Source organism: Triturus cristatus, chromosome 12 (assembly GCF_964204655.1).
Source record: "Triturus cristatus chromosome 12, aTriCri1.1, whole genome shotgun sequence".
NCBI classification, from domain to species: domain Eukaryota; kingdom Metazoa; phylum Chordata; class Amphibia; order Caudata; family Salamandridae; genus Triturus; species Triturus cristatus.
This window is the reverse complement of record NC_140595.1, coordinates 307,358,855-307,373,610: the sequence shown is the minus strand read 5'-3', so window position 1 is coordinate 307,373,610 and position 14,756 is coordinate 307,358,855. Positions and strand designations below refer to the sequence as shown.

The following is a 14,756-nucleotide window of genomic DNA, read 5'->3' as shown; positions in this document are numbered from 1 at the left end:
ATGGTGACTCCTTATATGATGGGCATGGTCGATTATATATATTAAAAAGATGGATCATCCGATTATCAATGGTAACCATTTTTAGACCGAGTATATCTAAGGAATCGGTTCTTAATTGCTGTATGGCTATATTAATGGACACACTAACCCATATTATTAGCCCTCCTGATGGACGCCCTCTTACTGATGGAACTGCTTCCAACTGATACGTTCTATATCCAACCCTATGCCTAGCTGTCGTAGCCCATGTTTCTTGTAGAACGCATATTTCAAAGGAGTTTATATAAAGGTTCCATTCGGGGTCACTTGTTTTTGAACCCACTCCTGCAACGTTCCATGAAACAATCCTGGCCATAGAAGGGCCTTGATTTGAGCTGCAGCTAGCAGCCGATGAAGATTTACCTAATCTTCTCGGTATGTCTGATCTATTGCTATTAAGATCGTTTGCCTCTTGATGCTTTGTTTGTTCCACTTTGAGTGTGGATTCAGGAGCTTCCAATGGTTTTTTTTTAGATATAGTGTTTCCCCCCTGTATACCAGTTGATAGTAATTGAAATGAACCATTTGAATAATCAGGCGTCCTAAGGGGACTTATTAAAGCCACGGGTGAATTTACGGGTAAAACAAATGTACAGAGTGTGGATTTGTGTCCTTCCCCATGTACTTGGAGTCAATCAATGCCCTCCAGTCCACTAAACCTATTGTAACAAGAAATTAAAGGTTGAGTGTACTGTGGGCCCATCCATTCTCTGTGATACTGAGAGTTGGCATGTTGGGGCCTCCCTGCCCTACGTTGTATTAAAGTCCAGCCATCATCCCCCTCCCTTCCCCATCTTTTAGGATATGTGTTCCCGAAAAATTCACACCCAATTCCACCCCTATCTGGATTGGAGTCCCTTAACCAGCTCCATGCATTATCTTGGTGTTCCATTGGTGGATAAAAATAAGCCAGGGGTCTTGCTACAATCAGTGAACCATTATTCCTTGGGACTCCCGAACAGATATGTCCTACTGACCGAGGGTCCTCAAATGATACAATCACACAGTCCCCTTGTATTTTTTTCCTATTATGGCCTACCCAGGGGACCCTCTCTACCATTAAGATATTGCTTCTTATTGTTGGACCATAAACAAGCATTCTGGGACCAGTTTCGGGGTATCACTCTTGTTCAGCCAAGTTAGTTTGAATCCGGTGGCATAGTGGGCACAGTACCCACATCTGGGCATACCTTTCCTACTTTGTGTTACTATAGTTGTCTTAGGGTATGCGCAGACGTGGGAAGGGTATGCTCAGACGTGGGTCCTGTACTCACTTGCTACTGGATTGAAGCTAGCCTGGATAATGAAAGGGGTGATAACCTGAAACCAGTTCCAGGATGCTTGTTTCCGGTGCAGGGAGGACCTGGCTTTGCAGTTCAGGCTGGACTGTTCGCATGGGGAGCAGGGTCAAGACGGACTTGCATATGGCTGGATTCAAACGAATGGCATGGACAGCAAAAACAAAAAAAATAAAAGACTATGGATTTAACCCAGATCGGTGACTGGGGGGGGGGGGTGAATGTTTGACAATATTCAGCATTCCCTCCATCTTCGTTGTGTTGCGGGGGCATGTGCAGGAGTGTCCAAGCCCAATGCACCGTGTGACCAAAATAAAAAGCCAGGTATCCTCTTTGCCTTGCCTCACCAGATAGGATTGTCTAGTCTTATGCAGTGCTTCACCAAAACATTAGAATACTTTTCCATCTAGAAATTATGAAAACATCCCCTGCCACATATCTTTGAGCTGTGACCATCCTTCCCCCATCTTAGCCAGAAACAAACATTAACTTTGACAGTCATATGTCTCCAATCACTTTGAACACCACGACCACTGCTACCCAATTCCAAGTACTCCATATGCCACACTACCATCACTCACACCTTCTCCTCAAGTAGGCTGCCAGTTTCTCAGTAATTAATTAGCCTTTTTAAAATGATCAAATTACCAACCATCCCTTAAATTGAACCCTCCGCTTCAAAAACGTCCTCTCCTTAGCACCCACACTGCAGTTTCACGTTTGTTGCCCCCCTCGCATCTCTCACCTGAAATGCATTTTCCCTTCGCACGAGCAGTTATTTCACTGGTGACCGTCGAAGCAGGCCTCAAGAACCACCAGCTTCCTCACTACATCTCCAATGGATATTTTGCTAAACAAGCTACATAGCACAGGCACCAGCAAGAATGCAGGATGAAATGGATGAACGGTAAGTCTACTTTCAGTATCACCATGCGCAGCTCAGGCACTGCTGGTTACCAGCGTCTCTTGAAGTGCCTACATCTAGCATTTCTGGTCCACATGCTCACTGAAACCAGTGACAGCGTGAAAACACAGGAGTCCAGGGTGTATGCCAAGACTTCTAGATGATCATGTATCATGTATAACAAGTATCATATATGCGGACATAGGTCATGCTAACAAAATGAAGCACAACCATGAAACCAAAGTGTATTTGATTGTTGTGTACCCCAGAACGCAAATGCATAACTGAATTGCAAGGAGTGATGCAGAACATTTTCCCCTAAAATTCAATGGCTCTTGATATCTCTGCGTTTGTACTCTTGGCTCAAAAAGCAAACATTGGGTTTGCTTTCACCGAGCTTTACAGCATTGCATAATATGCGGACTTCAAGTTTTCAAAGAGACATCTTCCATAAAGATATGCATTTAGAACACAGGTAGCCCAGACTCATGCCAACTTCTTCGGATAATCTCCATATAAACATTTTCCTTATGCAAATATCCAGAATATCTGGCTTTTGTCTTGCCCCCTCGAACCTATACTCAAAACTGTTGCTTATGAAAGTATTGGCACAAACAGGCAAGAGAATTTTAAATTGTCCGCATGTTACATCATACGATTAAATTCTACAAAACAGATTATTCCAGTTTTAAAAACACATATCGCCGTTTGCCATTAGACAAACTCTTCTGGATGAAAGAAAATTTTTTAAAAAAGCATTAATCAACATCCAGGAGAAACTCTGAATACACTTATGGCTTTGAAATGTAAGAGCTGTAGTAGAAGATGTCTGGTTTGATACTTAAATGAAGGAAACAGCACCCAACATGTTTGGGTACATCACTGCACTCTTCAATCCATTATTAGCATTTCAACTGATTGCCCAAGCATAGTTGTAGCCCCAATTACTCTACAAACACCCCCGCCTTCCTCTAACCAAAGCCACCCCCAAACCAAAACACCTCCCTCCATCCTCCTCAAACCCAAGCACACCTCCATTGCTCTCCGCAAATGCAGGCACTCTTGCACTTCCACTCCTGCCCGGCTGACTGAGGCGCCGCCAACGTACCTCAATGTATCTGCTCCCCATGTGATGCTTGTTTCTCTCCAGGGCCAGGTTTCTCTGTTCTGCGTTGACGAATCGCACAAGAGCTTCGCCGTTCCTCCTTCCCTGAGCATTCAAACACAACGCCACACCACCTCTGCCACGCAATGTCAACAAAAAGGTTAGTTTTTCCATTCTGAACAAGCAATGGCTCTACAAGCTTGATCAACTCTAGAAAAGTTAACTTACACAGCATATTTCAAAATGGCAAAGTAGGGGTTTTGAGCCCGGGAGTGGCAGTATTGTACTGAATATACAGCAAGGAAGGCTCCCACGGAACCAGTACAGAATGGACACGGTCAGGGAAGTTGTGCACTGTATGCATTAGGTCAAAGAGGCCGCTCATTCTGGCATACATTTTCCACCAGTATTTCATGATTTTCAGGAGTCACTGCCTAAACAAGGGCACTGAGGAATGCCAAACTGTCCTATGGAAGCCCTGCGCAACATTTGTTATTTATATATATTATTTATCGAGTGCACTGTGACCAGACTGGTATCCTAGCGCCAAGTGCAGTAAAGTGACTAAAGGGGATTAAAAACCGAGAATAAAAACATCACTGTGGGCACCCACTATTTCGGAAACAGTCAGGTCTTCAAGTAGTAAAGACTGCCATCTAAAAGGGAGGGGGAGAACCATTAACAGCACCATTAACAGCCCTCCACACAGTAAACTCCAAGTACAGATAATATCAGGTCCCGTGTTTAAAGGTACGGCCGATTCTTGCTACCCATCCTTTCATATCACATGTGCAATTCAGTGTCCAAGATGGAGTGCGTTCTTCAGAAGTCCCCTGTTCAATCTACATCAAGGCTTTCGGGCTGCCTGAACAGGTGTTTTGAGACATTAAAGTTAAAGTTAGTTTTTGGCTAATGTGCTGTACACCTTAACAAAATGTTCCTGTCAGAGCCAAGAAAGGCACCCGCATTCAGAGTTATGCTAAATACAGGCTACTACCATATCAGCTAAATGGAGGCGAGGGAGTCGATCTGGCCATCGGTGGTCTTACTTGGCAATGTTGAGGCCTTTAAAGAAGCGTGCGATATCCTGGTCCGATGACTGCCACGGTAACCCTCGCGCTCGTATGACCGTTTCACCGTCCACCACTTCAGATTTACTACTGTAGGAGTGCAAACAAAGAGTTCAATCAATCACTGCTTGGATAGTTCAAAAACGTTTAAAACAAACCTGTGACGCGCCAATACAATGACTTTACAAGTTGCTTTGCTCCGTAGCGCATGCGCACTCCGTTTGATACTGGCTTTGAGCTTTACAACGGTTCTCATCAAGAGTCACCTCCATAGTCTACACCAATCGTTGTCTAGTTTCCGGTCTGCAGTGAAAAACAAAAATAATACTCGGGAACCCCCACATCTCCTAACCATTGGCATTGAAGCAAAGATGGGGACGGCAATTACAAACTGCAGGCCACAAAAGATTGGCACAGCGTAATGAACACCCTTATCCTATACGAGGGAAGGTTTGTTGCATCGCAGTGCGAGCAAGGGAAAGGCACCGGTCTCGTGAAAGGCACCGGTCTCGTGAAAGGCACCGGTCTCGTGAAAGGCACCGGTCTCGTGAAAGGCACCGGTCTCAAAGGGACAGGTGCGGCTCTTCTGGACAAATAAAAATAGGCTTGGAGGTCAAAGTTCATCTCAAAATAGCTTAACCTCTTTTTTGCTCCGCCTCCGTAAACCCCCTCCCCACCGCCAAGCTCCAGCATCTTTGCTGAGCAGCGCATCTCTGCCTCAGCTTCTCACCCCGGACATCACAGCCAGCATCTATGGTTACTTGCCCACCAGCAGGGAGGCTCAGCGAGTTAAATGCTCCCTGCTCACATATGGTGCGAAATGCAGCCCTCCAAAGTGAATAAAAGGCAAGGACAACCCAGACTAGTACCCTTCCGAGGTCAATACATTTAACAAAACTAAATTATGTAGTAACATCTTAATTACAGTACTTTGTAAGACAAGAACAGCATCTTGCCCCCCCCCCCCCCCCCCCCCCATGTTTCTCCCTCAAGGAAGCATGGGTTTTATTGTAGGCACCACCTGAAAGGGCCTTGAAATTGCGAACATCAGCTCAGCCGAGGCTGCAAAACAGATAAGGCTGTTGCAGGGCAGGTCTCCGGTGGGACGCGGATGCCCGTTTTCATCACCGATGGTAAGTCAGTCTGAAACCCTATCTGGAAGGGATTTCTTCCATCTGATGAAATGCGACTATGTCATAGAATATAAAGCCACATGGTGCTCAACAAGCGCAAAATATTGCAGCGATTTACAGAATTGGTGACCGCAAAATACCCATAGAGCTAACCATGAACTACAAAGCTTCCCGGAGCATTGGTGTATACATCAGAGGTGTACACACACACACACACACACACACACACACACACACACACACACACACACACACACACAGGAGACAAGACCATATAGCAGAAATTGTGAACGCCCCCTTGCTCCAAGCTTGCTGCATTTGTTAAAGGGAATGGGCAAACTGTATTTGCATCAGACAAACCATATAGAAATCGAAAACAAATTTAAATGAAGGATTTGACTAAGTTGGGGCTAACAATCTGTTCCATTTTATTATAAAAGTATCTAGATATACCAGTCCCAATTTGCTAGATTTAGAAGGGGTAATCTTGAGATGGGGTATTTGTTCAAATTCATAAGCAAGAAGGGTAAGGGGGTTAAGAAATTGTACAGTTTATTTTCTTTATATTTGAGATGGTGCAAAAACACCTCTTATGAACCAGGAAGCATCCTTTTAATTCTGCTTTACACAAGGAGCAAAACATGCAAAACAGATCTGCCATGTTTGTGATCTACCCACGGGGATCAGACAGCAGAGGAGGCTTAGGCGAGCTGTCCACACGTGGAGAGATGGACAGGGAGAACAATAAGGAATCGGTTTGAACATCCTTTTCTCGGCGAGAAAACCAACAGACTTCAATGGAGCATCCCCTTATCCAGCATACCCCTAAACACTCCTTCAGCTACTCTAGAGGAAAAGTGGGCTTTTTTCTGCTTTAAAAGTCATGTGTTTGCATTGGAGTGTAGTTAGTGTTTGCTCCTCCTAATCAGCCCTCTGTAAAGAGGGGATTAGGACTGCAGCGCAGCTGCATTAAACGGGGACACGTTCAAGCCTCGCAGCTAGTTATTGACACTGGTCAAGTGGAAACAACAGTCTCAGTCCACAGTCTTTGAAAAGTCACGGAGGAGCGAGGCGAAGCCATCAAGGGTCCATGAAGGAGTCCAAGCAGCAGAATCTAAGCCCCTCAGTCAGCGGTGTAAACTCTAGTTACTTTATGCTGCTAATTCCAAGTAAACCAAAGAAGCTCAACAGTCAGCATGTTGGTTTATAAAAATAAAAAAAACCACTTTGTAATCTTCCCAGGACCACACTAAAAAGCCAAGCAATTAGGAACTGATCAAATTTTTAAAGAATTTTCCGGTTTTTAAATTGTGTTGGGGGGGGGGGGGGGGGGGGGGGAAATCTGACTTTACACAGGAGTGCAAGAAAATTTCACACACCATACATTGAGAGGTAAGGTTACTGGAACACAAAGCGCCCCCCCCCCAAAAAAAAACATTGATTTGTTTGCCTATAATTATCCCTACACCCGTTTCATGGTACCCTAGGGCTCATGGTTAGGCTTCCGGTTTGTGTGGTATTTTATTTCAACGTGTATTAGCCTAGCAGTCATTACTGACTGCTCTGAAAGTCTCAAAAAATATATTCCAATGTTATTTTTTTTTTTTTACTTATTTAAAAACAAATACGGATATGAACATAGTTTGCGTTCGGTCTGTAATCATCTGTAACAATGGACATCTTGCAGCCTTACAAGTATCAGTGTTGCACCGCTCCTCGTTTTGTTTATTTCAATGGTCCCCATATTTTTCCTGGTTCTAGGTTTGACCTGGAGCCTTATATCCATGGTAGGGGGACAGTGCAAAGTGGATGCAAGCAGAGTCACAAAACGCTCTTTGTGGCTTGTAATGAACGTTCAGCCACCAAATTGAACATATATTTAAAATGGCCACGCCATCAAACATAATACAACGGGGGCCCATTGGCCCCAAGGGCCCACACAACTCAGGAATCGACTTACATGCCTGGCTTAGCATCCCATAGTGCTAAAACTACACGATACAGCAATGTAGAATGATTTGGTGTAAGGGTGCATATTAAAGACTGCGTTTAAAACCCTACAGAAAATACCAAGAGGCAAACAAAGATAAAGACATTGTTTGTAACCAATTTAATTTACTAAAGCTGTAAAGAGAACGTCTTCCTTCAGACAATTCACTTCATGAACTGGAAGACCGAAGCAATCTACTAGAAACACTTAAGGCAATATAGGAAAATACATGCATGAGCAGTTGTCGATTCCTGGGAAGCACGAGTGAGTTAAGGTAAACCATTTAGGTCAATACCCATATAAGGCCGGAGAGGGGTGTGGAGGAAGACTCAGTATCCACATCCATCACCGCTAGGCCTGGGAAAACTGTACCTCAGAATTATCCCGAGATCATGAACCTCCCTCCCTTACAGTCAGCGGCGTTCTTTCACAGCTAAAGTAAACACGGATTCAAGTCTCAATGTCGTAGTGACTTACCAGGGCCCAGTTTCATATTTATATTTCACTGATTCAGGACCAACAAACTCATGATCTGCAAAAGAAAAAGTAATTTAAATCAGAGCAGCCACACTTTACAAGGCAATCCACAAGAGGCCTGGAATTTTACTCCCTGGCCCCTCTTCCCAGAGTATACATTGCTTGGCATTTTAGGGGGACCTCTGACCTAATGCGTGGTTTTGTAAGAAAGTAAAATTCAAATGATCTTCAAAATTGGAGTTATGGGGGGGGGGGGGAAATCTGCCAAGCTCCAATGCGGTGACCATTCTTGAAACTATGTTTCGGGCATCCACTACCTGATGGTTTGGCCTTTCAGACCAAGTGAAGAGGCGTGCTACTCAGGAGAAGTGACTGGATGCAATGAACTGGAGGAAGGGATAGAAAGCTGTGTGCCCTTGTTAAAGAGGGTCAAATGCTGCAGTCCATTTTATTCCGAGTGGGAGAGCGGCACGGCTCTTCACGGCAAAGTTGGCGAGGGACATCAATATGTTCAGAATAGGGTGCTTGAGAAACGGAGCCCTGTTCATGCAATAACTTAAGCTGGAACAGCCTCGGCCGGGATCAGTGTAGGGCTTTAAGCAAAAAGGAGGCATCAGCTCAAAAAAGTAAAGGAGCAGCATAGGCACTGCAGCGTCTCCAGAGCACTGAAGTCACCAACAAAAGATTCCAGGAAAACAGACCAACGTAGAGACTATTTGCATATTCAAGTGTGAAGAGATAGCTATAGGGCACTCGAGAATCTAAGGCAAAATGGAGGATGGAATCATTGAGCCAGGACTCTTGACTGTACTTTCACATCATTGGTTGTTTTTTATGGGACTTCTTTTAAAAAGGGGTGGGGCGGAAGCAACCAGCATTGTAGTGACATTCTGCTCTGGTCTTTATTCAATTCAAAGCATTTTCAAAGAATTTTCAGTAGAAGGCAAACAACATTTCTAACACATTTGATTGTGCATTAAATAAGAAGAGATCTAAAGAATGTTTTATAGTCAATCACCAGAAACTGACGGCTGGGGAACGAGCAATCATAGTTTAACAAGCTTTGCAATCTTAGTGTTACACAGATAGTAATTTCCTGTTATTAAATATATCTAGCTGTTGAAAGGAGGAGAGATATGAAAAAACGATTTCACTTACCATACGGCCACGAAATCAGTGATAAAACTGTATTCACCATGGTCGTGACCTCCCACACACCAAAGTCGTTGTCTGCGTCATCATTGGAAATTTCTAGAACTTCGAAGTTGGTCAAGGAAACTTGCCAAAATGCTTCAAGAATTCTTGAACCAGATACGAACGCTTTGCATAACTGCATCGTGTTAAGGGGCGGGGTTGGCAAGAATGTAAGTGCATGTTACATAACAGAAACAGGGCAGGGGCAGCTACGTCAGAGTGACTCAATTCAATTGCTCCTTGGAAAGTGCTCAATTTGAGAGGTAGGAGCCCTCGTTTTTGGGGACAGGCACGTATTTTTCCTCAGACTTTCACCCAGAGAATGAGAGATGAAAAAAACACTAAGAGTGAGTTAATGGAGATGGAGTGTGGGTGGTGAATTAAAAGGGCACGAGGTGAGCCCATTCAGCCCTTGAATTCAGCATTCTTGATACTCATGGCTCTGGCCACGGGCTAGTGGGCAAAATCTTGGGTCCCATGCTAATATTTTATACATTAAGGGCTGTCCCCTGTAATGAATGCGCTGGCAGGAGACAGTGGTCTTCTACTGTGGATGTGTATAGATCGTTACATGTACTTGGTAGAACATTTTAAACTACATGTCCTGTGCTAGAAGCAAAGCTATGCAGCCTACATTTCACTTTGCATAAATAAGATCACCATTTCACATTGAAAAACGAATTAGCTGGAATCAGGACAAGCTGCACATTGTTTTTCACCCAAAAACTTCGTTTCACCTCAAGACAATATGCCAGGCACACAGCATCCTAATGTCGGCACCAGCCACATCAATTTCAATAACACCCAGGCAGTATGGCACTACTTTCGAGGTAACCATCATCAGCAATCACCAATAGGGCCCTGGAGTATTCAAACGGATCGCAACCTTTTCTTCTGCTAACTTTTCAATAGTGCAAAAATGTGGTAACGAACCTTGGCAATTCCTGATACTAGTTATGGCATAAACAAACTAATCTGGGTGGTACCTGAAGGGAGCAGGAGGATGCTGCTTCTATCAAAGATGGTAACTTTGCCATGGCTCACTTTGACAAGCCATAAGCAGCATTTCAATAAACTGAAGACATGCGCAATGAATCAACATGGGAGAGTTCAATGTGAAGCACCGAGAATGTGTGCATGGTCAATGTACGGCTAAAACTCAGCTCACCACAAAGGAGAGTGAACTAAGTACCATCAGCATCTGCACTGTTGAAAAGGTTACAGTTACGCAAGAGGCAAGTTTCACTCTGGTGCAAAACGAACTATGCATCAATAAAGTTTTGAAGTGAAAAGCAGTCCCACAAAACCAGTAACTGCGCGCTGACCCATCACAACACCAACAGGACATAGCTAGTCTTTGATAGGAAACTCAGTTTTCACTACCTAGGCACTAAACTTGGAAGGTGCCAAGGAGCCAGAGTCCCTCAGACTCCAGGCCTAATACGTTGTTCATTAAACACATTGCACCCCGCAAATGATCTCGAAACTGCTATATAAAGAGCAATAGAATATCTACTTTGTGGAGGAGCAACAGCACTGGGACTTCGAGCCACTGCAGGCTCCTAACTTTAGAGGCAGGCAAACAGCATTTTGAAGAGCTGGGAGGTTCAAGGCAGAGAAGGTCACATTTCCATCAGACTCTGGATTACTCTGTCGAAGGAGGCCCAAATCTGAAGGTGAACCCACAGCTTTGCACGCCATGACCTGGAATATCGTGCTTACTATTCAGGTCATTAATTGTAAGGGGGCGGGGTCTACAGGTCTGCTTACCACAGAGTTCTAAACCAGACAGGAAGATATTCGGAAGGGAGTGCATTGCTGTAGTGCAGGTAGGCCAAAGCAACAAATCAGACGCAGTAGGAAGACTGCAAAATGGTAGAGGTAAAAACATTCACACAAACAACCAAACCAAAATGATTTAAGTCTTATAGTGCGTGTCAAAGATTTAGGTGCTAAATCTGAACAGTTTATTAATTTTCTGTTGCAACAACAAACTCCTTATAGACCACTGTTCCTTCCCAGTGCTACCCAGCAGGATGATGCAAGGTATAAAAGGATACATTCTGCCATGGATTTGATGGTTTGATCCTTCACGGGGGTCGTAGTTTCACAGCATTCCTCAAACTCCTTGCGAAGGTCAAAAAATGAATAAAAGCATTCTGGCAACTGGACATTCTAGACAAAAAAAAACACCACTGTTACAGAAGGCAACACATTTACCATGTAAAAAAAGAATTACAAATCATTAGTTTGATGTGATATGTGGTGCCAAGTTTGGTTCTGAACACGACAGGTTTAAATAAAAATAAATTAATAAAACCATGTATAAAAGAAAGCGCCCTTGACCTCTCCAAAAAAGAAAAGGGGTACATCAAACCTGTGTGGAGTTCTCAGAGTTTTAATCCGTGCAACTCTGCAAAGTGCCAGCGGCGGAGTTTAAGTCTAGCTGCTCGCACTGATTTTTAGCACCGAAAGTTTGACCTGTGCTGTAAAATCAGCGCAAACGGACTACACATTGCACCCGAGGGCGAAGTTGCTTTCTGCTGCTCAAGTAGACATTCTACCCAAGCAGCAGCTCACTCAACGCGAGCGGCAGATTCCTCAATGCAAGTGATCGCGACCTGCCGCAACCGCCCGAGATTAGAAGACTCGCTCAACATCAGAGCCGTTCGAGAGCAAAAAAAAAAAATCCGCTCTGCTTCACTTCAGAGTTTTTGGGCACTCTGCAGGGCAAAACTCTGCAAACTCCACTGGCGGATCATAGTTGTTTTTGTCCACCCCAGTAAAGGAAAAAACCTCTTATTTAAGTGGAATCCAATTTTCCTTTATTGTTAAAAGATTCGGAGCTCGGTTGAATGATTTAAAAATTCTGTGAAATGCCTTTTACCAACAAGAGAGGGCGCTGTGTTCATGTTCATTAAAAATGGGGAGACCAGAATGATGACAGTAGCAGAACCAATCATTTCTTCAGACAAACACTGGATTTCAAGGTGTGATCCTGAATTCCTAATCCTATCTGACACACCACGCGGTCTCTGGTACTAAACCACCCATGCACCATGCCCAGACGCAGCATCTTCAATCCCCCCTCTGCTGGGGAGCAGTAGAGCGTGGACAGCATCCTGCACTCAGACCCTGGGGGCCTTCGGGTAACCGGAAGATGAAGCTTTACGGGCCATCCCAGGGATCAAAATCAGACCTTGCCGCATTAGCACGAGAGGAGGGTAACTTTTGAGAGAATTGAACCCTACTGGAAACCTACTCTGTTCCATGTAAATGTATTTATAGTAATAAGCAATAGCAACACCATTTCACCACAGAGAAACCGAGGAGAATTTAAACCCCAACCATTACTACTTTTCTATTAAAGTTTGAACCACCTCCTTCAGAAATACACGTGGACAATATAGCCTCACGACATGTTCCCCAAACAACCTTATTTCGTCACCTTGTACGGAGATGGATTCAGGAGACTTGTTGAGAACTCTTTCTAGAATAGGAGCAATTTCGGGAAAACTCCAGGCATTATTGGACGCTTTACAGCCAGCTCGAGATATAATAAACGGTAGATAGAATATAAAACATATATAGTTCAAGCATACAAACACAAACTACCACTTTCCAGATATATATATATACACACACATACATATACACACATATATACACACACACAGTCTAGATCTGCGTAGATTTGTGGTGCCGTATAGTGTGTAAAAAGCAGTACAGCGGTCCCGTGTGTGTTTGACATTGACAGCTCAACAGTTACTCTATCAGCAGTAAAGCGCTCACAGGAGAGCAGTGTTACATTTTTATATGCAACAGAGTTGTGCTGTGCCTGTGTGTTCCCCCTAAAGCTGCACGAAATACACGTGTTATTTCAATCTAGAACTGTTCCAGGAAATATGGAGTTGAAATAGCGCATATGTACGGGAATGTCATAATATTTTCGGCAGCAGAGTGTGCGTTAATGCAGCGGTGTTTGCTTTTAAATGCCATTCTTCCTAATAAGGGCACAGCGGCAGCTGCCTAGATGTTCGTAATTGGGAAAAGTACATAATTTGAATGCAATTGACACTGCATTAAAGCAGCCACACCCGGCACCACCCTCCCGTGTGCGATGCCAAGAGCCGGAAATGCAGGGACGAGTTTCGGCTAAGAAACAGTGCAGGGTGTCCTGAAGACAGGGGCGCCACCCTTTTCCCTGCACAGACAAGTATGCGATGCAGAAACGGCTGTGGGGGACTGGACAGTCATCCCATTAGAAGCCTTTCACCTTTGCAAATACGCAGCGAGATGGTTGTTCAATACAAGAAAGGTTGGTAGATAAATGGTCAGGCACGCCCCTACACCAAGGTCTACACCCGCTTCCATATCCAATAGCAATAAGGATACATAAACCTCTGGCTATGTCTGAAGACCTTGTTCCACTTGTCTTGCAGCTGCCCGCTACACTGCGACCAAAACACATAATTTAAGTCCTCGAATACTAGAAACTTGAAGAATGCCAGACTACATGGCTAGCGCAGAGAACTATAAAAAAAATATAGGCAGATGCTGAAGAGGAGATACGTGGTCTGCAGCAATTTGCAACACCGGTGGATAAGCGGAACATTTGCGCTTGGAATTTCTAACTAAATATTTGCACAATCAATTCTAGCATTCTTTTGAACAAAGCCAACCCAGCGAGCTCTGTAATAGTCCATAGTAATACCTGCAAGAGGTGGCAGTTAGAAGATTTGAAGTATATGCCAAGGTTACTAGATGAAGGCGAAGGATAGGAGTATCCGGGTGACAAATGCGATTTGAAAGATGTAGGTGCAGAGTTTGCAGAAAAATAGAAATTTGTGTCTTAGACGAGCTCAGAACATGGGACTGGAGAACAAGAAACAAGACGGTTCTGAATAAATCAAAAAGTCACTGAGTAGAATGTAACTAAAGACAACACAATGACTATACAACAAAAACAGAATCTCCCAAGAATAAGTGTACCTCGTGGGGGGTGCAGGGGTAGGCGAGATACTGGAAAGAGAAATCTAGGTTGGTGAAAAGCATCACAAATTTAGATTGCAGGGAGACTTCTCTAGAAGAAAGAGGAGGTAATAAAGCTGATCACTGCTAACGGTGACAACAGGTACACCCAACCGTCATCACCAATTTACATTTCATCATCTATACAAAAAAGCTTGCATCACTCCCAGCTTCATAAGGGACAGTATGGACTGTATCACTGAACAAATTAAAGAACATTAATTTTAACGCGCACAAACTCTCAGCTCGAGTTCTCTCTGACCATTTACTACTACTTAAACTTGTAAAAGTTGTGAAATATTTGTCCAGAAGTGTCAAGCTTTGGTATGAACCACTAGTTCCCCATTTTATTTTATAACTAAATGCATGGATTTGGGGGTAAGCTGCATTAGTCACACCCCTTTCAACATTCTTTCATTTTCTATTTAATACTGACAAGTCTATGGCGTGCACACATCTGTCACAAACGACAATTCTGAATTCCAGCCCATTCGAGTTGACAAACGCCACACCCT

The 14,756-nt window shown here is 43.9% G+C and overlaps 1 protein-coding gene across 2 annotated transcripts in view; it reads right to left on the bottom strand.

Moving 5' to 3' along the window:
• The window catches only part of ESRP2 (epithelial splicing regulatory protein 2), a 141,361-nt gene that overhangs the window by 63,595 nt on the left and 63,010 nt on the right, over positions 1–14,756 (bottom strand). For both annotated transcript variants that reach the window (XM_085639963.1, XM_085639964.1), the window contains exons 5-9: positions 11,271–11,385; positions 9,175–9,273; positions 8,017–8,071; positions 4,396–4,506; positions 3,350–3,482 (exon numbers count right to left, since the gene is read on the bottom strand). In XM_085639963.1, the coding sequence (XP_085496089.1) occupies positions 3,350–3,482; positions 4,396–4,506; positions 8,017–8,071; positions 9,175–9,273; positions 11,271–11,385 (513 nt within the window). The remainder of the gene's footprint in view (positions 1–3,349; positions 3,483–4,395; positions 4,507–8,016; positions 8,072–9,174; positions 9,274–11,270; positions 11,386–14,756) is intronic.